The sequence below is a fragment of the Canis aureus genome, chromosome 15, assembly GCF_053574225.1.
Source record: "Canis aureus isolate CA01 chromosome 15, VMU_Caureus_v.1.0, whole genome shotgun sequence".
Classification (NCBI taxonomy): domain Eukaryota; kingdom Metazoa; phylum Chordata; class Mammalia; order Carnivora; family Canidae; genus Canis; species Canis aureus.
Window position 1 is genome coordinate 41,870,100 of NC_135625.1, and position 23,972 is coordinate 41,894,071.

At 39.5% G+C, this 23,972-nt stretch overlaps 1 protein-coding gene and 1 long non-coding RNA gene across 9 annotated transcripts in view; one reads left to right on the forward strand and one right to left on the reverse strand.

Annotated features, from left to right (window-relative positions):
* Positions 1-243: 243 nt before the first annotated feature.
* Positions 244-23,972, reverse strand: part of ZMAT4 (zinc finger matrin-type 4) — a 353,108-nt gene continuing 329,379 nt past the window's right edge. For all 7 annotated transcript variants that reach the window (XM_077849306.1, XM_077849307.1, XM_077849309.1 and 4 more), the window contains one exon: positions 244-20,959. In XM_077849306.1, the coding sequence (XP_077705432.1) occupies positions 20,944-20,959 (16 nt within the window). In that variant the 3' untranslated portion in view covers positions 244-20,943. The remainder of the gene's footprint in view (positions 20,960-23,972) is intronic.
* The window catches only part of LOC144284594 (uncharacterized), a 33,397-nt gene continuing 15,895 nt past the window's right edge, over positions 6,471-23,972 (forward strand). For both annotated transcript variants that reach the window (XR_013353062.1, XR_013353061.1), the window contains exons 1-3: positions 6,471-6,586; positions 7,802-7,901; positions 16,902-16,986. This is a non-coding gene — a long non-coding RNA (uncharacterized LOC144284594). The remainder of the gene's footprint in view (positions 6,587-7,801; positions 7,902-16,901; positions 16,987-23,972) is intronic.

A 23,972-nucleotide genomic window follows, 5' to 3' on the forward strand; every position in this document is an offset into this window, starting at 1 on the left:
AGAAACAGCTCTACCTTTGCAGGCAGGCCAGTGAACTGGGGTATTTTGAATATATTCTGATACTCTGTAAAAAATAGAATGATGAACATGAGGATAGCCAACTGACTCGTTAATTAACCCCACCTTATCTCTGGCTCTGACCTCCTCACTAATCTTTAAGTCCCCATTCACCCACACATCTCTGAATAAACACATGATTTTGATTACACCAAATGGACCAGAGTGAGCACAGAACTGGGAAACAGAAAATGCACTTTGATACTAGCTCTCTATGTGTCCTTGAAAATGAATAACTGCCATTATAATTGGTATTCTTTGTCAAATGACTACTTAAGCTCATTATCTCAAAAGAATCCTATAAGGCAAGTATTATTAATCTAATTTTAAAGAAAACTAAGACTGAAAATCATTTAATCCACTGCCTAAGATCACCTTCCAATATCTTCCTAACAAGTGATAGAATCCAGGTTTATTCAGTTCCAAGACTGTGCTCTTCTATGATTAAAAAAAAAAAAAAAAACTTGTTTCCCTTCTGCTCCTCAGTTTCCTTATCTGTGAAATATGATTATGGTAAATTCACTTCAAGACTCTGTCAGCAAAATAAATTGTTGATCCTGAAGAGCCTAAAGGTTCTATTTGGCCACTTAGTAAAGCCAAATGAAGATATGCATTTTCTACAGGTTGAGAGAATCCACCAAGACCTTGGGGAAAGAGTGGCAAATAAGCCAGACCCACTGCCTTTGTGGAATTTTGTCTATTCCACGTTGGCTCCCTCTCTGTATGGCACAATAAGATTTCAGATAATTTTTCCGGACAAATGGAGTAGAAAGAAGCAAGTAAAAACTTTCATAAAAGAAGAAATTATTCCAAAACTGTACCTTCATTCTTATTAAAAGAATGTGTTCAATGCTGTACATTTCCTGAACTTCCAATTAGGTATTATGCCAGAGGAGACATGTATCCTGCAGGGAGCAGAGAAAGATGCAGACAAGAAAGGAAGAGACGGAGACGCAGAGCCACTGGCACCCAGTGGCGAGAGGGTCACAGAAAGCAAAGCCTGTGTAAGCACACTCAGGTGAAGACAATTTCAACTCTGATATGTGGTTTTTCCTTCCCTCCCTTTCCCCTGGAACAACCTTTAAAATAAAAAAGGCAAGTTAAATCACAGTCTCTCTGGAGTGAAGAAAATTGATGAATGGTCTTGTACTGAGTAAAACATAGGTAAAGCTTTGAGGTACAACACCTAGCCATGCAGACACAGGGGCAACTTTCACTATTTTGACTGTCTATCCCTTCTTGAGATGCAAGGGATTTTGGTCTAACAGAAGGCCAGCAGCTATACCTTTATTATGAAGCAACTGCTCTGTAGTGGCTGGGGCCTTTTCCCTCCCCTGTATCCATCCACCCATAAATGCAATCTGCAAATAGTCTCTCTCTGGGGAAATAAATTTCTCTGAGCATGGCTTTTCTGGGAATCATATTCTCAGCACTAGCCAACATGAGGAGTAGATAAAGGGGAATATTTTACATCTGGGAATAGTAAGAATGCAGTAAAGGGGGTGGAGATAGAACATAGGAATGATACTCGCAGTCAGGTCACTGTGGAGTATGCACACATGAACCCCACTATCTAGCACCATCGCCAAGTAGAACTACTTGCAGTGATGGAAATGTTCTGTGTCTGCACTTAGTGCCCATTAAACACTTGAAATGTTGCTGGTGCAAATGAGGAACCACATTTTAAAGTTTATTTAATTTTAATTAATTTATAACTGTTATGTGCCCAGTGGCTTCTGTATTAAACAGGGGAGGTCTAAAGGATACACATTAGGCAAATAAATGGTAGGCACCAGAAATTCCCCTAAGGCTTCTAAACTTCAACATATCTTTTCTGCTTGAGATATAACATGAAAATTCAAATTGGTAAAAACAGGGTAACTAAGAAATTCCATTCTTTTTGAGGGCAAACCACAGACCTTAATACCTCTTGCCCTGTTTAAGGATGAATAGCAATAAAAAGAAAATAGACTTTAGACCCAAGAATATATTTTGATACACAAAAGCACAAACATATCAAATATATATTTTTCATCATGTAGTGCAGGAAATAAAAATATATTTTGAAATTATTCCTTAATGTTGATTAAATTCTCAAAAATATTCAAAAATAAAAGAACTATATAAAAGGGAAGCTGAAAAATTAGCTGTTGACACAACATATTGAGTTAAAAAAATAGGTAGCTGAAAATCAAGAAGAGATAAAAAAAAGTCATTAGATGATACAAGGGAAGATTATAGACAGTTGGAATGCAGTCATAGCACTGCAATCTGCATGAGAAGTCCCAAAACACATAATCAATACTGTAAAAAATCAAAGGAGCAATCTGGAGGGTGCATTTTCAAGCTCCACATAAGTGTAGATTAAAAAAAATGCAAAGAGATGCAAACAACTAAAGTTAAGATAAATAAATGGAATAGAAGCAACAATCAAATACATAATCAGAGGAAAACATTTATATATATGAAGACAGACCCAAGGCACAGATTGAAAGAGTTGCTGAAAGCTAGCAAAATGAGTGAAAAGAAATAAAGAGCCATACATACCTTTAAAAAAAAATTATTTATTTTAAAGAGAGAGCAAACATGTGAGCAGGGGTAGGGGCAGTCTCAAGCAGACTCCATGCTAAGTGTGGAGCCCAATGGGGGGCTCAATCCTGCAACCCTGAGGTCATGACCTGAGCTGAAACCAAGAGTTGGAAGCTTAACCAACTGAGCCACCCAGGAGTCCCTTTTAAGTTTTGTTAAAGATTTATTTGAAGAGCCATATATGCCTTTAATAAAAGGTTTATATTTCAAGAGTTAGTAAAAAACTACAAAAGTGTTCAGACAAATGTACCTCTCTTTCCCCAAATCCAAAAGTGGATGAATATGAAAGAATGACACAGGTAATATTTCTGTGAAGTTCTATAACATCACCCTTGATAGTCAACTGTATATATGCACATTCGAGCTGCAGAACTTTCACTCATCCTCAGTCTTTATCCAGATATACAGAACAGAATCATTCTTAAAATAAGAAAAAATATTTTAAAGTGATAATTTAATTAGGTAATTGAGAGCTAATATATTGAAGGGGTGTTAATTTTTTTCTCAATAGTCAATATTTCATCAATAATATTAGGCTTTTTTCCTTGTTAAAATATAGATGGTACTACATCTCCAGCATTTCTTTTACAGACTGCTCAAGGCGATTACATTTTGAACCCTTCATAAAAGTACATTTTTAACAATATTCAGAAATTGGTCCAAAATAGGCTATAACTTTTCATAGTTATATTTTTTATGACTGCTAAAACTGTTAAACTTTTATGTATCATGATAAAACTAGATCAGAAGATTCTTAAGGTCAAACCTCCCATGTTAATCTTGCTCAGAGTCCACACAGAGCTTTGTGCTTAGTAGGAATTTAATAATAATTTTAATATACCCTTGTAACCTGCATTTTCAAAGTAACAATGTACTGCAATACATCGAATTGTGTCTATTTTCAAACACCTCTTTCCCGGAAACTCTTCTGAATTTGTAAGTTCAGATACCACATCACCCTGATGGTGGTGACAACCTCTCAACCCTGTTTCAAGCTATTCTCCGTGATTTGCCTATTCTCCTTCATCCCACAGACCCTCCCTCCTGAACTTCAGACCACAGGACTGAGCAGAGCCACTGAGACTGTTTATGAAAACATAACATAAAGTGGGCAAGGAGTTCTGTGGCGGCTGTAACAGCCAGCTTTCTGCTTCCTCTCCAAGAACAGGCTTATGACCTGTCCCTCCATCTTTCCAACCCTCCACCCTCCAATACCTTGGGATTTTTTTCTCAGTCTTGAAGTCCAAGAAGTTTAGTTGATTTGAATTAGATTTCTGCCACTTGCCACTGAAAGACACCTGACTAATAATTATATACATAAATGAAATTGAAAAAAAAAGTACTTAAATTTAGATTTTAAGCTTTGGTTAAAAAGCTTGGTTGGTTAGAAAGAGGTACTCATTGTTACAGTTTAATTTACTGTCTGTTCTCTTAGATAGCTAACACTGTGCTTCCATATTGTTTTATAATTGTCTGTTTATACCTCTTGGTAATTCCATTTCTGTGTAGCAAATTATTCTCATACCAAGTGGCTCAAAATAATCATTTTATTTTTATCTCACAATATAATGGGTCAGGAATTCAGGCAGGGCTTGCTGAGTGAATCCTTGGTTCCAGGTGGCAACCACAGGGTCACTTGGTAGTGTTCAGCTGGCAGCTGGTCTGGTCTGGTGAGTCTAAACAGTTCCGCTCATATATCTGCTCTTTGTAGGGATGATTAGGCTTAGCTGGGTGCCTCTTCTTCCTCATATGGCTTCACAGTCTCCCAGAGACCACCCAGATTAGACTTCCTACATACTGGCCCAGGGTTGCAAGAAAAAGGACCTGGAAACTGGCAGTTGGTAGGGCCTGGACCCCAAACTGGCACCTCATGGCACATGCTATATTATAGTGGTCAAAGCCAGCCAAGATTCAAAAAGGGGGAAAGTGTCAAAGGATCTGTGGCTTCTTTTATCCTCTTTTCCTAGTAGTCTCTGAGCACCCTGAGAGCAAGACATTTATTGACCTTTGCATTTCTCAATCAAAAATTGGGCCAGAAACACAAGTTAGAAGGGTAGAGAAGTGCATCAGGATCTAGACCCTTGGAAATATCCTTAAGTAGCTGCATTAGTCCTGGGCTGCAGCCCTCTCAACTTCCTGCTACATGGAAAGACAAACAAGCAAAACTCTCCTCCCTACCCTCAAACATGTGTTTAAAGTATTGTTAATAGAGGATCGGACTAGGCTTAAATCTTCCTCATCTGTAACAGATCTTAGAATGCAGTTGAACAATGTTCACAGTAGGGTTTTCTTGGAGGGATCAAACAATTTTTACATAAACCATGCTGATTTCTAAACTTCATGTTAGGGAAAATTGATTTTTTTACATCAAAAGTTAAGGAAATATACTTTTGAGTGTATGATTAGAAAATGTTAAAGGTAACCACTACAAAATTTAAACTATTGAAAATTACAAATAACTAGAGGAAAAGAAAGGAAACAGCACATATTAGAGATACAAAGGAAACACACAAAACACAAAACAAAATGACCTCAAATTAAATGTTCTGGGACTGCCAAAATAGATAATGGTTTAATTCTTCTGGTAAAAGAAAAGACTCTCAGTAAAAATGTAAAAGAAAGAGAACTAAACCCCATAGTAATACACTTTTTATAAGAGACACAAGTAAAATAAAAATGACACAGAAAGCTAAAAAGCAAGGGGAGTGGGTTGGGGTAGGGTGAGCAAAAATAATCAGATAAATTAAAATTAAAAGAAAGAAGAGTGGGACAATCTTAATAACAGAAAATACAGTCTAACATCTTAACCAGGATAAGGAAGGTTTGTCCATAATATTAGCAATGTTAGAATTATGATATGATATCATATTATAATACAACATAGTATAATACCCGTGATACTTCTCTACCAGGTCATTTTGAAATGCTTGTGGTACGACTACAGTGCTAAGCACATTTACACCTAGTGTCTTATTTAATTCTTACAACTGTGCTTTAGAATGGGTATCGTTATACTTAAGTCACAGATGTGGAGATCAGCGATCCTGTCTTAGATGACAATACGGACGTGAAGCTTTGGAAGTACAAATGGAAGATGAAACAAAAACAAACAAACAAACAAAAAAACCACACACCAACCTGGGCCGAGCTGGGGTCTTGCTTTGAATTCTGCGGAACAAAGGAACCTGCAGGAGTCAACCGCCAGGTCTCATTCCCACGCTGTCAGGGATTTGAAATGGGCTCCAGAAACCCTGAAGGGGGCGCTCTCTTGCAGGTGGCCCTCATCGCAGCGGGAAGAAGGCAGGCTAGGGTGATTTGGACAAGGGAGGACATTTTTCACATAGGAGTTTTATGTCCTGCTTTTAAGAAAAAGAAAGAAGATTCCTCTCTGCCCCAGCAACGGCGCTGTAACCATCACTTGCAGCCAATGAGAAACCGTCATAACCTCGAATGCTTGTTCTTGTCAATGAACTTTGTTCAAATCAATCCTCTGCAGTTTCCTCCTAAAGCTTAATAAAAGCTGACCTTCCCCTTGTCTTTTCAGTCTGGGCTATGTTTTGTTTGTCTCAAATTGCGATTCCCCCACTCTTTCTGGGTTAGCTCATTTTGCTGGTAAAGTAACTGGCAGTTTTATTATTAAGGTTGACAGGAGCACTGCCTCTCTCCCTCCAGATCCAGAGACTCCCTCCCAGGCTTCGGAATGGCCCAGGACCTAGGGGTAGGTGGGCAGTGAGGGGCTCCACATGCGCACAAGAGGGGTGCTTAGCCAGAAAAGGGATGGTTGGAAGGCTCTCTGTTCTGATCTCCTACTCTCTCCCTGGTTGCAGGACAGGGCCTGGTTTTGCTCCTGAAAAAAAAAATCACCCAGAGGCTCAGATAGCTGCATACTGAAAGCGTTCAGGCTACATCCTAGAACCAGTTGCTGATATCCTGACTCCAGGTAGGGCAGTTTGAAACAGCTTTGCTCACTCTTTCAACAGCTAAGAAATAGCTCAGGGCCTATTTTTGACTTGTTATAACTCAGCTACGGAAGTTTTTCTGCTTACAAACCATCAAATAATAATGTTCAGAGGAGCAAGCAGAACTACACACCGGAGCAAAAACCATCAATTATGGTTACCACCAAAGGTGGAGCCTTATGCTGATACACTCCAGCCCAATCATTGTCTTGGTTGGCTGGTTGGTTCAGTTGTGTTTGGACTTTGTAGTGTTTTACAAATATCATTAAGCTCATCGGGTGCAAAAAGTAACCAGAAGAATTTTTGAAAGCTCCAATAGGAAGAAACGTTTGACTTGGATGGGGCGGGGGGTGGGGGGGTGGGTGAGTAAAGATAAGGCATGAAAAAAATTAAATGTGGATTTTTTAAAAATGAAAAATATTGCATGTGCTTTTGCTTGTGGAAATGAGCCATTGATTGGGCTGTTGCAAGGATTCTGCAAGACAGAACAAATTGTGCAACAGCAAAGCATATTGCACAACAGCAACAACTAGGAAAAGTGGTGAAAAAGTGACTGACTACATGGGATATTCCCTTGGTCAGCTAAGATGGGTAGGAGCTGTTGAGGGGCTCAATGTAAATGTGGGAAGTGCTGCAGAACCATCTCCCATGTGAGCCACAGCAACCCAAGGGTTTAAGGCAAATTTGCCAGTGGTTTAAGTTCACCTGCCAACACGTTGGGATCATCAACACATTTATAATGCTCATGAAACTGCTGTATTCTAGGAGGAGGTACCAGATATGATGCACACATAAGCAAGAGAGAGAAGTCTGCTGATGTCAAATCTGTAAAAGGTGTTTTCTCCTCTCCTTTCTGTTGGAAAGATACCGTGGGCTGAGGTGAAACCCTCTCATCATTGGTTAGGGATTACAAACATATTGGTATATTCTTTCAGGTTTCTCTTTGGGGATTGTATCCCGAGTTCTCAATCCTCAGGGGTGCATAAAGCATCCTCAGGGCCTGACTTGTCACCAGGGGCTGCTGAGGCCATGCATGACCTGGGGCCTTCGCTGCCCTTGCCCGAGGTCTGGTATGGGAAACACCAAGCACTTTAGTTCACAGAGTGAGCACACCACCAAAGTTCTAGTCCTAATTGTGCCACTAGTCAGCTGGGACTTGAAAATCATCTCTCCTCTCTTTGCCTCATTTTACTCAGCTCAAGAGTTCCAGTTGTAGCCACCCCAAGAAGTCTACACTTGGAAGGGAGCCAGAATACCACAAGGACCTGCCCTAGAGAAGGATGCTGCATCCCACAGGTGAGGACGTGTCTGCCAACAAGGCTTCCTTCTCTGATTCATTTTTTAAGAGACTCTAACCAAGTTCTTGTTAATTACTTCTCACCATCTATCCTTCACATTCCATGTCTGATGGCCATCATGCTTCTAAGACAACAATTAGTCCATCAAGTAATGGATGAAAATAACTGCTTTCCTGCCTTCAGCCTCTCATAGAAGTCATTTCACTTACTTTTGGAGGAGGAGGATTAATGAGGTCTATCTAATTTTCTTTTGCCAAAGTTACTAATTTAACAGACTTTCCTCATCAAAAGACCACATGGATGATCTATAGTTTTCTGTAAATGTGTGAAGAACTAACTCGTTCCACTCCCACAGAGTGATTTGATTTCATCTCTTCTCCTAAATTTGGGGAAAAGTTTTTCAAAAGGAAAAACGGCAGCTATTCCAAAACAATGGTTAAAGTTTTAAGATATTGTCTGCCTCCTGTCCATACCTTATTAAATTGGCCTGAAATATTTCACAAATATTTCACTCTGGAGAAAATTAACACAAGTTATTTTTTGTGAACACCAGAACACATTGGCTTTTCACGAAATAGAAAGCACTTCGTTTATGTATTCGAGAGCCTCATATTACTCCAGCACAGTTCTGTTGGTTTATCAGTGCAAAAAACAGTTTTACTTTCTGGGTGTATAAATTCAAATATCAATTATGTGATTAGCAATTGCATTTCTAATTAGAACTTTAAGTTTGTGACAAACACAAAGCTTCTCAGTTAACCTGTGAGAATGTTTCTATACTGTATTTTTAGCTTCTGAAATACATCAAAATAAGAACTACAGTAGCACAGAATGTTACCCACAAAACAGGTCTATCTTTTGGTACTAATTTGAGAATCAACAAAAGAGCCTAAGTTAGCACCTACAGGCAGCTGCTATCCACCTGTCTCAGCTGCCCTCATTCCTCAAAGTCATCCCTGCCAGGGCACTGTTTACCAACAGCTTTGCACCCACTGAGGCAAACCTGTACTGTAGTACCTGTGTCATTCCTGTATCTTGGTCTCTGAGTACCTTGGCTCACCTGACCACCTGGCCAGGAATCAGCTATAATCATCAACCCACCACACATAATTATGGGCAGGCACCCTGGAAGTCCTGGAGTCTCTACAGAATTCTGCAGAAATAGGAAGAGAAATCTGAAATAAACTTGGGGCATATCCAACTATTTGGTAGAATGTTGTGGATGTTTTGGGGAACTCATTCCACTCTCGGAGCTCCTGCTCTAAGCACTGCTCACTTGGTCTCCTTGGTGCTGCTCCTTGGTCTCTCCTATGAGATTCTGCGCTTAATTCTGATTGTTGCCTTCCACTCTGCATCGCCTCCATGTCTGTGTGCTCTCTCAGCTCTCACCCTTGCTTAGCTCCTGTTCAGTCTGTGGCCAGCAGGTTGTAGCCACCTAGTCCCTGCTGCCAGCACCAGATTCACACAACCTGGGTCCGCTCTTCGGAGCCCTCCCTCAAGCACCAGCTGAGGAGCCATGACCAACCCCAGACAGCACACCTGTTACCCAGCTCTTGAGGTGGTTTTTTTGTTTGTTTTTGTTTTGTTTTATTTTGACTCAGAGACCTGGATCCCAGTCCCTCACTTTCCAGCTTCTTCCTGGCAACTTTGGATCTGCTGCTTGGTCTTTTTCACACATCCGTGTTCAGACAGTGCCATGTCACTGGATACGAACACTTTTCCAAATGTCACCTGAGTTTTACACTGTTGTCTGGAAACTTCATAATGGCCTTTCAAGCAATTCTGCCCATGGCAAGCCCTTGTCATCTGGCCATTCTCCTCAGTGTCTGCCCAGACTCGGCTGCTTCCTCATCCCTGCTGAGACATGATGCTGAGGTGTCTGGTGCCTCACTTGGGAAGGCACCCAAGATGTGATGACTCCTCATTCCCAGGCATGGCCACACTGCAGTAGGTCTCCACTGTAGACCAGCAACAGCAGGTGACCAGAGGCTCCTTCAGTTTCTGCTTCTCTAAAAGGCCTAGAGCTGACAAAGTATGGTCACTTGGTACAGAAGGTTAGGCTCAAGCAGAGTGAGCTATCCCTCTGTTTTGCAGAGAAGGTAGGGCTCCATTTGATGGTTTCTTGACACATTCAGATGATAGTAAGCAGAACAGGCCAGTGTGAACTGACCAGAACAGGCACCTAGGGATCCTCTCCTACCAAGCCTACATCATATGAGGAAGGACAGTGAGGTTTCAAGAAGGGCTTTTCCAGAGTCTCAGAGTCGGCAGGAGAACAAGAACTAGGATTCTAGTGCCTGAGCCCTTTAAGACCTTGGGGGTGGGGGTACCTCAGAAGATGCCCCACAGGCACCATGCAAACTCTTAGCTTGTTCCCATTTCAAGTGACACTAAGGGAGTTCAGTTTCCGGCTCATCCTCTTTTGACTAGTAACAAATACCTAAAGAAATTTGTAATAACCACTCATACTTTTCCCCTTTCCTAAAGCCAGGATTTTGCCTGAATTCTATTTTCCTGTCCTTCTTCTTTTCCTCCCCTGCTCCCCCTCCCCCCCAACAATCTAGAACCTTTGTGTGGCTACAGTGATTCCACAGAAGCCAGCCCTCCCTCCTGCCCAGGGAAGTAGAAACTAATATAGTGCCTTAATATTCCTAGGGAACATTATTATCATTTGATATGCCAATGTGATAATGGGCAGTTTGCCAGTCTTGTCATTTTAGAAGCAAATTGGCTTAAGTAATCACCTAAAACATCCTCTTCCAAGGGACTTCTTCCCCCCCCCACATAAGGAACAGCACCTGTCATTTCCAGCTGTGAGGCACAGAGAAAATATTTCCCCTACTAAGCAATAGAAGGAATTTGTTGGAAGCTTTTGCAGGCCTTCCATTTAAATAAAGCTCTTTTGTAAAAAATAAAAATTCAATGCACGCTCGCAGATCAGTGTTGTCAAATATTCAATTTAAACTCTCCCTGTTATTTACATTCTCCATCCTAACAACCATTATTACACAAGAGAGGTTTTTTTCCCCGCAGAGAGCATTCGTGCAACGTGGTGCTGGTGTTATTACCCAAGCGATCCTTGTCTCCCGTTCGCCCGTGTTCCAAAGCCTTATCTCCATTGTTCCCTTTGTCCCTCCAGCGCCGAGTGGGCGTTCTCCACGACAGCAGACAGCGATTTTCCGTCTCTCAATAGTCAGCCTGATTCAGATGGGATCGATTGGAGGGAGCCAGAGCCTGAAAACCACTGCAGCAGCACGTGCCCAAGGGTGTGACAGGTTCCTGCTCCCCACACCCTGTTCTCCCTGCAGCTTTCAATGTGACAAGGGCCCTGCCTCTTCTCTTTCTCACACAGGCATTTGCTAGCATGCCTGAAACCAGGCTAAAGAGTGCTGCCTCATTTCTTCTCAAAGGGCTCTCCCGTGTGTGCTTTCTTTCCAACTCAGGGGTCCGGGAGTAGTAACAGAATATTCTCTTTGGGCTGCGACAGGCAGGCGGTAATGGGATGACTCTTGGCAGTGACTGATGGCAGCTATGCCTCTGAGTTTTTGAGGACACCTAGGCTGCAGAACAGTCTAACTGTCATTATGACTGGGATGAGACTATTCCTTCTGCTGCCCTTGAGCTGCACATTGATTTGATCTTGGATTCTTTAGTTGTTTTCATTGCTAACATTTTTAACATTTTTGGTAATAGAATTGAGGTAGCTCTCTTCACTGTAAGCTGAAACCAGGGGCATACTGGAAAATTGCACAGTCAAGAAAATGAAGAATGAATAAGTCAGAGGCATGTCATGTGAGAAGTAAGCAGAGGCTGCCACAGGCCACCGTTCTGTCACTACTAAGGCCACAAGGTAAAATGCCAGAGATGCTCTGGGCATTTCCAGTAGTTTATGGTAGTATAATATTCTGGGCGAAGTAATTGCAAACTCTGTTTAGTGATGTAAGTGGCATCAGTGCTATCCTCGTGTGGTCTGGTCATATGAATTTGTCTGCGCTGCTTTAATTCACACTCCTGAAGACTGAGATAATCTTGAAGCGGAGGCCATGCTTCATTATTTGTACAACAGTAAAAATGCACAGTCACCTTCTTTAGTTTTCCTTTGACTTCTCTGTGTTATATAGTCACGAATGCCGCCTAGTCCATACCCATCTCTCTGTTTCACCCCAAACAGCTGATCTAGGGAAAGGAAAGTAGCTTGCTTTATGAAAGCCCTCATTTTTTTCCCGGAGAGAATATGGGTAAACCTCCAGCCTCCTAAACTTCAGCTTCCTTCTTGCTACTGCACGTTGATGCCTCCTAATTCATAAAGTCTCAAATTAAATTCATGATTATTTCTATACGTGATTTCTTCAGATAATGAAACCAGTGAAACACTATACACTATATATATTCTCTATATAATAAATGTGTACAGACCATAAAAACACACGGTTCCTTTCTCCCCACCACTTGTCAGGACTACCAAGGTCCCAGCCAGTGCTGATGACAAGGCTAGCAGGAAGAGGCTTGTAAACTAGGAATGGCTGGTGCAGAGAGCTAACCAGGATTGCAGGACCCAACTCCTCAAGGGAGGAGTCAGCAGTTGTGAGTCAGCAAGACTGAAGGGACTAGTGAAATAAACACAACTTCTACGTAACTAGGCTTCAGGAATGAGGACAGAGGAGCTGGGTCCTGGACAGAAGAGTTAGTAGCTGGACACACTTTGAGTGCTGAACAGAGAGACACAACCTGATAGTACTTGAATGCCTAGTCTGAATTGCTCAGGTCCACCAGACTCCCAGGTTGAAGGCAAAGTATATTCCCAGGACTTTCCTGCTGCCAGGCACAGTTCTAAAGAATCTTGAATTCTTTGGCTCAGAGGCTGGGTCAGGTGGGACTCCTAAGCACAATCGTGCCCCTAATGGGACTAGGGCAGAAATAAGGTGGTTCCAACCACACAGGAATTCACTCGTCCACTCCCACGCTATGCACCGATACCTGCCGGTTTCTCTAACATCCATGATATGGAGAACTTGAATTGTAGGGTAGATTTCTGAGCAAATGCATAGGGAATTCCAATCAGTTAGTAATGAAGGCCAATTTATAGTGCTAAAGGGTAGACATGTTTAGAGAGCTGCAAGATCTTCGAACTTCATGTCCATTGTAGTAAGCTAACTTTTTGGAGGGGTGGGGGGGCTCTTATCTAGTAAGCTGATTTATGTAGTGGATTAGGCTCAAACTCACAGAGTTTATGACTCAGCAATGTCTGTCTGACATTTATTACCACTCAACAGACTGGCAGTCATAAATCCAGCTTCATTTTTACAGTAAAATAGCTCCTATCATGAGACAAAGGAACAAAGGGAAATATTCCACAGCTGTGCTCTTCATCTTGCATCTTATCAAAAAATAGAAAAAAGTATAAAAATGAATAGGTCATGTTGTAATAGGTTCATATTTATACGCATACGTGCGTAGGTACTACATACAAATACTACCTAAAACGTGCTGAATTCCGCCTGATGCTCATGCTTTGCCTGTGGAAACATGGTCAGGAGCTGCATGTCTTGTCCTTCTGTGTGAGAGCAAAGCAGGTCATGGGCTCTCCTTCCTAGCTGCAAGTGTTGGGCTTTGGGGTCAAAGTCCAAGAGATAGAGCTCCAGCCTGGAGTAGAGGTAGGGGTGTGCAGAGGAAGTGAGATGAGAAAGATGCCCATTGGAAATTCACATTGACAGCTTCAGGAATACTTCAGGCTCTGTTCTTCTAGGAAGCTGTTCCCTATTGGAGTTTTATCAGCAGTGACCTTCTTGCTTGTAAGGTTCTATCCCATCATGCTTTTCTTTTCTTTTTTGCTACATAATTTTTAATATTATACAAAGGATACATATAAATAAGTGTAGGGGCACCTGGGTGGCTCAGTGGGTTAAGTGTTTGCCTTTGGCTCAGATCATGATCCTAGGGTCTTGGGATCAAGCTGTACATTGGGCTCCCTGTTCAGTGGGGAGTCTGCTTCTCTCTCTCCCCCTGACCCACCCACTCATGCTCTCTCTTGGTCTCTCTCAAATAAATAAATACAATATTTAAAAAGAAGAAAAAAATAAGTGTATATATATATATACATACTTTATCATATATGTTCTTTTTCAATATTTCAAATTTTTATTTAAATCCAGTTAACATATAGTGTAATATTAGTTTCAGGAGTAGAATTTAGTGATTCAACACTTACATACAACACCCAGTGCTCATCACAGTGAGCACCCTCCATAATGCTCATCACCCTACCCACCTCACTCTCAGCAACTCCTCAGTTTGTTCTCTATAGTTGAGTCTGTTTTATGCTTTGCTTCCCTCGCTCCCCCCTTTTTTTTTCCACATGAGAATGAGCAAAATCAGAGAGATGGGCAAGATAGTTTTACAGGTGTCTGCTAGCTCTCACACTGAATGGTTTTATTTTATCTCGAGTAATTATTAGCCAGTTGAGTTGGATGGTGGAAAAGAGGGGAGAAGACAAAATGAAATTGTTATTTTGTTTAATTTTTATAACTCTATAAGAAATGTATCATTTGGGGACACCTGGGTGGCTCAGTGGTTGAGTGTCTGCTTTTGGCTCAGGGCGTGATCCTGGGATTTGGGATCAAGTCTCATATCGGGCTCCCTGCATGGAGCCTGCTTCTCCCTCTGCCTGTGTCTCTGCCTCTCTCTCTCTGTCTCTCATGAATAAATAAATAAAATCTTAAAAAAAAAAAAAGAAATGTATCATTAGTCCCATTTGAAACATTGAGAAAGTGAAGCTCAGAAAACTGATTTTAACTTGCCCTAAATCATAAATAAATTGCAGAACCATATTCTAAATCCAGGTTTGTTTTAATTATGATAGCATTTCCCCCATAACATACTCATTGTCTGAAATTTTGTTTTCCATAAGTAACTACTAATTTGAAATATGCATATATGATCAATGTAACACATACAACTCCTTAGCACTTGTTATTAACTGGATTACTAGAGTTTGCAAAAAAAAAAAAAAAAGATAAATAGGTTTTGGTTTTTCCCTCTCAGGGGTGCCTACCTCTACTCTCAAAACAATATTGGCTAAAGAAGATTGTTGCAAAGGAGATATGATTTGTTTTCTTCAAATCCCAGAAAAAAGAGAATATCCAAAATTTATGAAAGTTACGGAACTCCACTGTCTTGCACGCAACATCTACAGAGATAAGGTGCTATAGTAGCCAAGACATGTATAAGGCTTGAGTTTAAGTCCTCTCAGGGAGGCTTACCATTCATCAGGAAGATGGACAGTTTCTGAACCAGTGAGTGGGGAAAAAAACTCAAGTATTTGGTTCATTCACACTTCAAAACTATCAAAGAGTAAATGGCTGATGCAGTTCCCCAGGTGGAACACTCACCTTATTACACACTCTCATAGGTAGCTTGTAAAGGTACTTATTAGCTTTCATCACAATTAAACTCTCTACACCTAATGGACATGGAGAGATGGTAGCTTATATAAAGAGGTAGGAGATGGGCTTCTAATTGGCCTTAAATTAAGTGGTAAAGAAGAAGATAATGAAGACAGGCTTTAAAAAAAGATGTCTAGTCAAAAGAAGAAACTTGATGAAATGGCAAATATTCTCCATATACTGACTGTATTTTCCTGTTACTAATTACTTTTTAAAAATAGCAGCAAGCTCTAGGTAAACAAAAGAGTGATGGAGAAGAGCACAAGCCACTTCAAAGTTTGCATATGTGCTCCTTAATGACAATGGACATGACAGCCACAAAGCAAATCTAACAAGTGACAAGAAGAATTAATTCAGAAGAAGAGAAGAGGGAACACTTGAGCCATTTATTACTGCTCCTGAAGTCAACTGTGGACATCTAGAGGGCAGGGATTTTCTTTTCTCTGTATGGTGCACTCTCCCTGATGTTCTGACAGTTCTGTCAGAATAAGAGTTCTGAAGACGGCCTTCCTTGCATTATGACTGCTCTTCATTCTGTTATTCTTAAACTCAATGAAGGAGATTATATTTTTTGACAAAATAGAGCAACATCCTTACTACCTTGCTTATATATATGAAACATTAATAGTTTCCTTGGAACTAGTATTAGGGAAGCTAATACCATCCTCTCATTCTGAGCTTCTTGGAGATGATTTACAGCCAGAGTAGTGGACTGATAGAACATGGGGTAGACCCAACGTGGCAACTCTTTGGACTTGCAATGATAAAATCATTAACACCAATGTTATGCACACTGGTTAACCCTTCCACTTAGCTGTGAGGACAACTTCAAGAAATATGAGAATATACAGTAAAAAATTTGATTTCAAAGCAGAATATGTGGTCACTGAGTTGACCATCACAGGAAACCTTATCTTAGCATCATTGGTGGTCTTACAGTCAGACTTTTAATCATTTGAAGAGTGACAGGTCAAGTAGAAAATGTGCTAAGAAAGTAGTAAGGATGCAAGACGGGATTTCATTATTGTGTGTATCAATTTCACTTTTATTTCTTTAATTAAAAAATGAATAAATTTAGCAGCCAAATATCCTACATTTGTACATTACTTAAACATTCTGAAGTTGACACAGCCTCTGCGGAGCCTAGTGCCCACCTGCGCAATGAGGAAATCTGAGCTGGACTTCAGACAAGTGCAGATGATGTCCAGGTTTGGTGTATAACAATAGCTTAGTTCTTCAGAAACGATGTAATTTGTTAGTGATAGTTGGAAGTGGGGGAATAGGTGAAATAGGATTCTTCCCCTTCACTCATACAATTTGAAGACGATAGAATGTGTTTTCTAAAGGTCAGAATGAATTGCTAATTAAGTTGAGGCATTTGAAATTAGCAAATAAAACTGCTACTCAGAATAGTGACTAAGGAATAATTAATCATACAGGAAAAAAATGGCAGCAAAGTAGACCACAGTAAATTTAGTTTTTAAATAGCTGCCATAGACCCTTCAGATGATGTTACTAAGGATGGTGAGGTATTAATTCCTTTCCTTTCTGTTTAGGTTATACCCTTTCAAAAAGACAGTGTTCAACGTTTTTCTAGGAAGATACAAATCAAAGCCAATGTCCACCCAAACAACCTCTCTGGTAGGTATTCAGAAACATGTGGAGTAGTTATAACTCTTCCCTCTGTGTTTCACTCAATGTGTTATCATTATCCTAACCTTAAACCCATTATAATTAATTTTTAAATATAAATCACTGACATGTTTTGGCATTTTAATTATTATAATACAAAATTACTTAATACACTCTTTAAAACCAGTGTTAACCACCCCCACCCCCGACCTTTGTGAATGCCTGCTTTAAAATCTGCTTAAGAAAACATTTTGGTTTTGCTTCTAGTTGCTACATTTGCCAGCTTGAGTTTGAGTCCATACTGGGGCTCTCAGAGTTGCATTTTACATCAAGATATTTGTATATTAAGTTTAAAGACAAATTTACCAACATGAATATTACAATGAAATATATAGATAGTTACTTTGACATGCACATCTTAAACTAGAAAGCCAACTAAGGCAGCATTTATATAGAGATTTATATTTTTAAGCACTTGAAATTTATTAATTAGCTAATTCACACCACAAACCTATGAGGTAGTTTAGCATGACTTTAGCCTGAATAAATTAGGTAAGAAGCCAAAAAAAAAAAGAAAAAAATCTGTCCCCATAGTAATATGTGGATCAAATCCTTCTCATTTTGGTCACAAAAGAACAACAATCAATTCTTTGTCTGAGCTGGTCAAACAATGGATAATTTAGTCTGAATAGAATGTAGAGAGGGTGGTTATTTCATTACCTGACAGTTCAGAAAGTTAATTTTGTTACTGGAGTTTAAAGATGCTGTGCTCACAGCGACTTGTCAGGAATGCCTCCCTCAAAGATCAGCTTTGGGGGAGGGTGGCTACTGCCCCTCCCCAGGGCTCAAATTCACCTCAGGGAGTCCTAGCATTTTTCATCTGTCTCATATTCTTCTTCTCTTGGTCTGGATGATCTAATAAACTCAATTCAGTAGAATGGTATAAAGACCCTTGCAGGTCCAATTTATGTTTATATGTTATCTAAGAGGCAAATGAGAAACAAATCCTATATGGGTCTTTGTGGCCAAACAATTGCAGATGAGAGTTTTATTACTATTTTTATCAGCCAAAGGGATCACTGCGGTCCTCTCTACTTAGCAGATTGCTTTATGATGATATTTACTAGTGCACTGGGCTACGGAGGTTATATATAATGAACACTCATTAATTCGGGTTTTGTTACCATGGCATTTGTGGCCACTGGCACAGATGCTAGTCAGAAGCTCACCTCTAAACTTAAGGAAAAAAACTTTGAAAAGTTAAGTGAATTGTATGACCAGGTCTGTAGGAGTATTTTGTCTCTATACGAAGACATAGATTATTTCAACCACTTAGCAAGAATCCTTTTAAATACAGAGAAAAAAAAACACTCTAATAAAAGGTGCAGTTAGGCTTCTGCAGTTAATTTTGCAACATTTTTCCCTCCCTGGGACAAAATTTCAAATGGCAGTAGTTGGTTCTTTAGTTGCCATTACTCTAAGTACTCTGGAATAGTGAAAACGGTTTCTATACTGATAATTTAGGTAGTTTCTTTCAAATAGAGTTTTCTCCTAGGTCCCTTGGATTGAAGTTTAATGGGAAATCCCAGGATTCATTCTTATCTCTCTGGGAATCTCTGCTGACACCATGGGGCCCTACCCCTACCTGAGCAGCTCCGCATGTGCCAGGTCCCCATGGGTCTGTGCCTCTCTGCCAGAATTAATTTGGCTATTTTAAATTATTTACCTTACATCTCACTCCCATTGGTTCCATAATGAATTGGAATGTAAGACATGACCTAATTAAATATAACCATACTACTACTATTATGACTAATAATAAATAAGAACAGAAAAAAACAAACAACTAGCTTTCCAAGCAGAGGTCTCCATCGAAGACTTCCAAAAATATAAATAACATTCATAGGCTGTTCTTGTTTAAAACTTAGTATGTCAGCTCCATGGTATATTGGAACAATAATTTCCCTTACTTATGCAAAAAATTAAAAAAAAAGAAATTTGAAAACAAACAAAATCTCTGGTTGGATATTCACTTTCACTTGACAAGTTGCCAAGGAGCGATGATATTTAGATGAGAAATTCTGAGATTCTGAGATCTCAGAATTCCTCATTCTGAAATAATCTGATTATTAAACCCAGAAGCTTATCTGTAAAGGGTTTGGCATGCCTCTCTATAAAGCAAAAGAGATCTATGTTCATAGACTCATCTATATCAGGTCATTAATAAAGTAAAGGAAAAAAACAAAAACAAAAAAATAAAACTCGAGGGTATGAGCTCCCTCACTAAACAAACAGAAACAAAGTTTTGTTTTGGTTTTTTTGTGTGTGTTTTCTTTTTTTTGGGGGGGGGGGGCTGTTTCAATTTGTTTTTTTGTTTTTTACTTGGACAGTGCTTATTGTACAGCGGAATTGACAAATAAAGCATTATTTCACACATTGGCAGAAGAGTCGTCATCGCAGGTTTGTAGCTCTGTTCTGTGCTTTCCAAAACAACAAAATAGACTGCTTCCCATCAAATCCTCCTTCCTTCCCAGGGCACAGCATGTGGCTGGTGTAGCTGATTCTCTCTGTAGGCACGGAAGCTGGCAGCCCTGGCCCCTCCTGAGTGGGCTCTCTTGAGGAAATGGTGCCAACTTTCAAACACCTTTATAACAATACTGTGCATTTGTAAGTCATTTAATTTATTGCTCAATGAGCTGTAACCACCTCAGCTCTCTGTGGAAAAACAAGAGACATCCAGAAAATCCTGACACCAGGAGATCAATTGCCTGTGGTCAGAATGTACAAAGGGCAACCCCAGTCAGAGCACTGAGAAGCATTGTGAATAGAAGTTACATGTCTGACTTCCGCAGCCAGCCTGCAGGACACCAGATCCAGTCACGACGAAGAAGAGTTAAACCCAGAGAAAGCTTTAGAATTTATACTCAGAGGCATTCCCCATCAGAGCTTAACAGTTTTCCAGTCTGTCATACTGGCCAGTGGTGTTCTTTCCAAGTGACTGAGCCTTGGCTCAGCAAGAGGATTCAGTGAGAAACAGAGGAATAGGGGGACTCACCATACCCAAGGCTGTCATTTCTTCAGGACTTAGGCAATTCTTCCCAAATCATCAGCACCCCACATCAGAGCCCACAATTCAGGCCAACTTCATAAGAAATATTCAGTTATTTCCCTCTCATTCAGGGGTTTTTGTAATTCTTCTCTTGGCTGCCTTTGGGAAAACATTTCATCAAGGTCAACTGCTGTTAAGACATTTTTTGCCTAAGAGGATCATCATGCAGGCAAACTAATTCTTTTCCTAAGCTATTATTTTGGCAGCTTGCAAAGAGGACTTGGCTTAACCTTGAGAAACTGTTCTTTGAATGATCAGAAAAAAAGGATTTTCACCCTCTTTATTCTTGTTGTTCAGATGGCAAACCTGGCTCACAGTTTTGAAGGTGAAATGAAGGAGCTGTATTTGTGTCCATTATATATCTTCTACTAGTAGTGATTCATTCTGCTTCTGTGCATGTTGCCACCAATCATGTTCAGCGTGATGAAAAAATAATGTTTATGTCTTGAAAGAGGTGCTTCACATCTCTATCATCAAGGATTTAATGAAATAATTATATGTTGAAGAAATCTAGAATAAATTAGAAATTTAGATCTTCCCACTGTCTTTAAGTTTGAATGAAGTTCCCACTGTTTGCTATAGAATCATAATTGAGAACATGTGCTAAATAGATAATCAGGAAAGAATTAAAAAATCCATCCAAATATCATAACTTACCACAAAATTAAAAGAAAGAAAGCAACAAAGCTCACTTGCTCTCCAAAACTAAGATTAGTTATATGTTAATCTGTGAATCCTCATAAGAAATGTTCATTGTTCAAGAAAGAATCCTCCTCTGGTGGTTGATAAGCAATTCTCCAGGGCAGAGAAATCCTGACATTTTTTTTTTTTTTCTCATCTCTTGATTGATGTTTTCACTACTTATTCTTCAGGCTATAAGACAGAAGGGAACACAGTCTTACCTTTTTTCATAATTACATATTCCAACCATCCTCTCTCTTTCCTCCCCCCTCTTTTTCTCTCCCTTTGTCTCTCCCCACATCACTTTAGCTATCAAATTAAAGTAAAGCTGAATTTATATGATGAATCTTTTACATTCTAAATAACCTGTAAATATAATAACTCAATTACCAATGTCATTTCTATGTATGCAAAAGAAAATATATGTCTCAATCCTGTCAATCCAGACACTAAATTCATTCTGCAAGTTCTTAAGATGAAAATAACAAACTGGTTTCTATTCATGGTAGACTGCGTATACCCATCCTGAAGTTTCAGATATAACAACTTGTAGAATCCTCTTGTTGGGAGGGAGAACATTATAGCATTTAGAATTCAAATTATTGTTATAAACCTTATTCTCAATTCATTCAGAATTTTCTCTTAGATAAATAGGAAAAAATGTTTTCTGGTTTTACTCTCAAAAAGTATTGACTTAAATAGGTAACTAATCCTCTTTTTTAAAAATATTTTATTTATTTATTTATTTATTTATTTATTTATTTATTTATTCATGAGAAAGGCAGAGACATAGGCAGAGGGAGAAGCAGGCCCCCTGCCGGGAGCCCAGTGTGAGATGGGACTTGATCCCTGGGCCCTGGGATCATGACCTGAGCTGAAGGCAAATGCTCAACCACTGAGCCACCCAGGCATCCCAATAGGTAACTAATCCTTAAATGTTCTTGGTTTTGTTTTTCTTTTGATGAGAAGATACTATCACTTATTGCATGCCTATTATGTGTCAAGAATTTCACTTTTTTTTTTCACTTATAATTTAATCCCCACAACCACCTTTAATTTGGATGTCACGTCTTCGCATTTTAACAGTGAAAACACTGAGGCTTAAATTGTCTAAGTGAATCACACAGCTGCTTAAGGGTGGGGGCTGAACCCCGGGAAAGATCAGAATCAAAAGGCAAAATGCTTGTTGACATCCATACAGTGAATTTCTCTCATGGTGCAGAACATGTCCTCTGGCTGTAGTGAGGCTGCCAAAACAGTATATGTTCATAGTTGACAATGATCCCTAAAGCTATATTTTAGAGGGGACGGTGGCAAAAGTTCAGGGGCAGGTTAGAATCCTTACACAGATTTTCATTTTCATTTTCATCACTAAAAGCTAAATACTGTAGTGGAAATCTGGTAAATGAAAATTCACAAGCTACAAAGGAAAATTCTATCACTCACCTAGAAGCACACAGCATATCTTAGAATTCTATTTTCCAAAAAAAAAAAAAAAAAGGTGCTGTCACAGAATATTCTTAGGATCCGGATAAGAATTTGAATGTTGTTGTATAATGCAGACCAAAAGAAAAAGGAAACTATATGCATCTCTGGGAAAAAAAAAAAAATCACTTTGGAATTTTGCATTGGAATGACCCTGGTAAGCACAACCACTCCTAAATGGTTGTTATAAAAAGAAAAATCCTGTTTTGGAATCCCACATTAGGTGTCTGTTCCATCTGGTCATGACCGAGGAAATTCTACAGTCCTTGTCATTTTCTCATGCTAATCTGACATAAAGGTTAAAAGTTCTCACTAAGCAAACAAGTATAATCTCATTTTAATATATTGCAAAGGTGAACACTTTTCCAATTAAAATGGTTTGAAGTGCCACATCGCTGTGCAACAGTGAGAGGACCAAACACACACACACAGCTGAACAGTCTTCAGTTATGATTACATCATTAGAGGAGACTGAAAGAGATTTTTTTTTTGTAACTTCTAGTAAAAGTGGTATAGTAAGAACTTAATCCCATAATGAGCAAAAATATCACACTCATCCTTTTTATAGTCAGAATGATTATTCAGATCCTTCTGAACACAGAAGTAATGACAAATTAAAATGTCTTTCAATTCCATATAGCTTTTATAATTATTCATCCATTACTCTTATTATTGCTGAAAAGGCTTCATATTTTAGTCAGCATCCCATTTGATACAAAAGAACATGGAAAATTTTACTGCTATTAATAAATATGCAGCCATCCAATCCAAGAAGAAAATTCTTTTTCATCTGAGAGATAAGCTGCATAATTCATGTATTTTCAGAAATTTCTTTAAATAGAAAATGAAGAAAGGCATAGGGAAAAAAGAATTCATTATACAGTTTCTATTTGTGGTGAGGGACAGTCTCTTCTCAGAGTCTGAAATTTAATTCAATTTGAAGAGAATTTCAATTGCATTGCATATGTACCAACATACTCATAGAGCTCACTTTATTTTTGACATATATCATCATAAAAATGATACAACATAGCTGCCACTTCACTTAAAAAAATGTTCCTGAAGGTTACTAGGTACTTTTCTTTGGGTCTTGGAATGTAGTTAGAAAAACTTACAGCAGTTTAGAATGGGTACCTCTGCTCTCCAAAAAGAGAAATGTCCATGTCTGTGAAATCGGGGGCTCCATCTGACTGTGAGCTCCAGCCCCTTTAGGAGCTCGCCTCACACAGAGACTTGATGGCTTTGCAGGGTAGGTCTGCATCCTGAGGCCGGGAGCCTAATGCAGAACCAGTTAAGTGAAGAAGCTTCTCTTTGTACTAGCTGTCCTTCTGCCCATTCAGACCTGGAAGGTTCAGAGGAGGCGGTGCTCCAAACTGGGAATGGATAGTAGTCATATGTACATGGTACATTGGTAATGACTTCTTTTTTTTTTTTTTAATTGAAGTATAGTTGACACACAAATGTTACATTAGTCTCAGGTGTACAACGTAGTGATTCAACAAGCTCTTCACATGCTGTGCTCACCACAAGTGTAGCTACCATCTGTCACGTACAACCCTATTATGATACTATTGACTATGTTCACTATTCTTTACTTTTCAACCCCATGACTTATTCATTCTATACCTGGAAGCCTGTACCTCCTACTCCCCTTCACCCATTGTGCCCAATCCACCTCCATCCTCCCATCTGGCAACCACCAGTTTGTTCTCTGTATTTC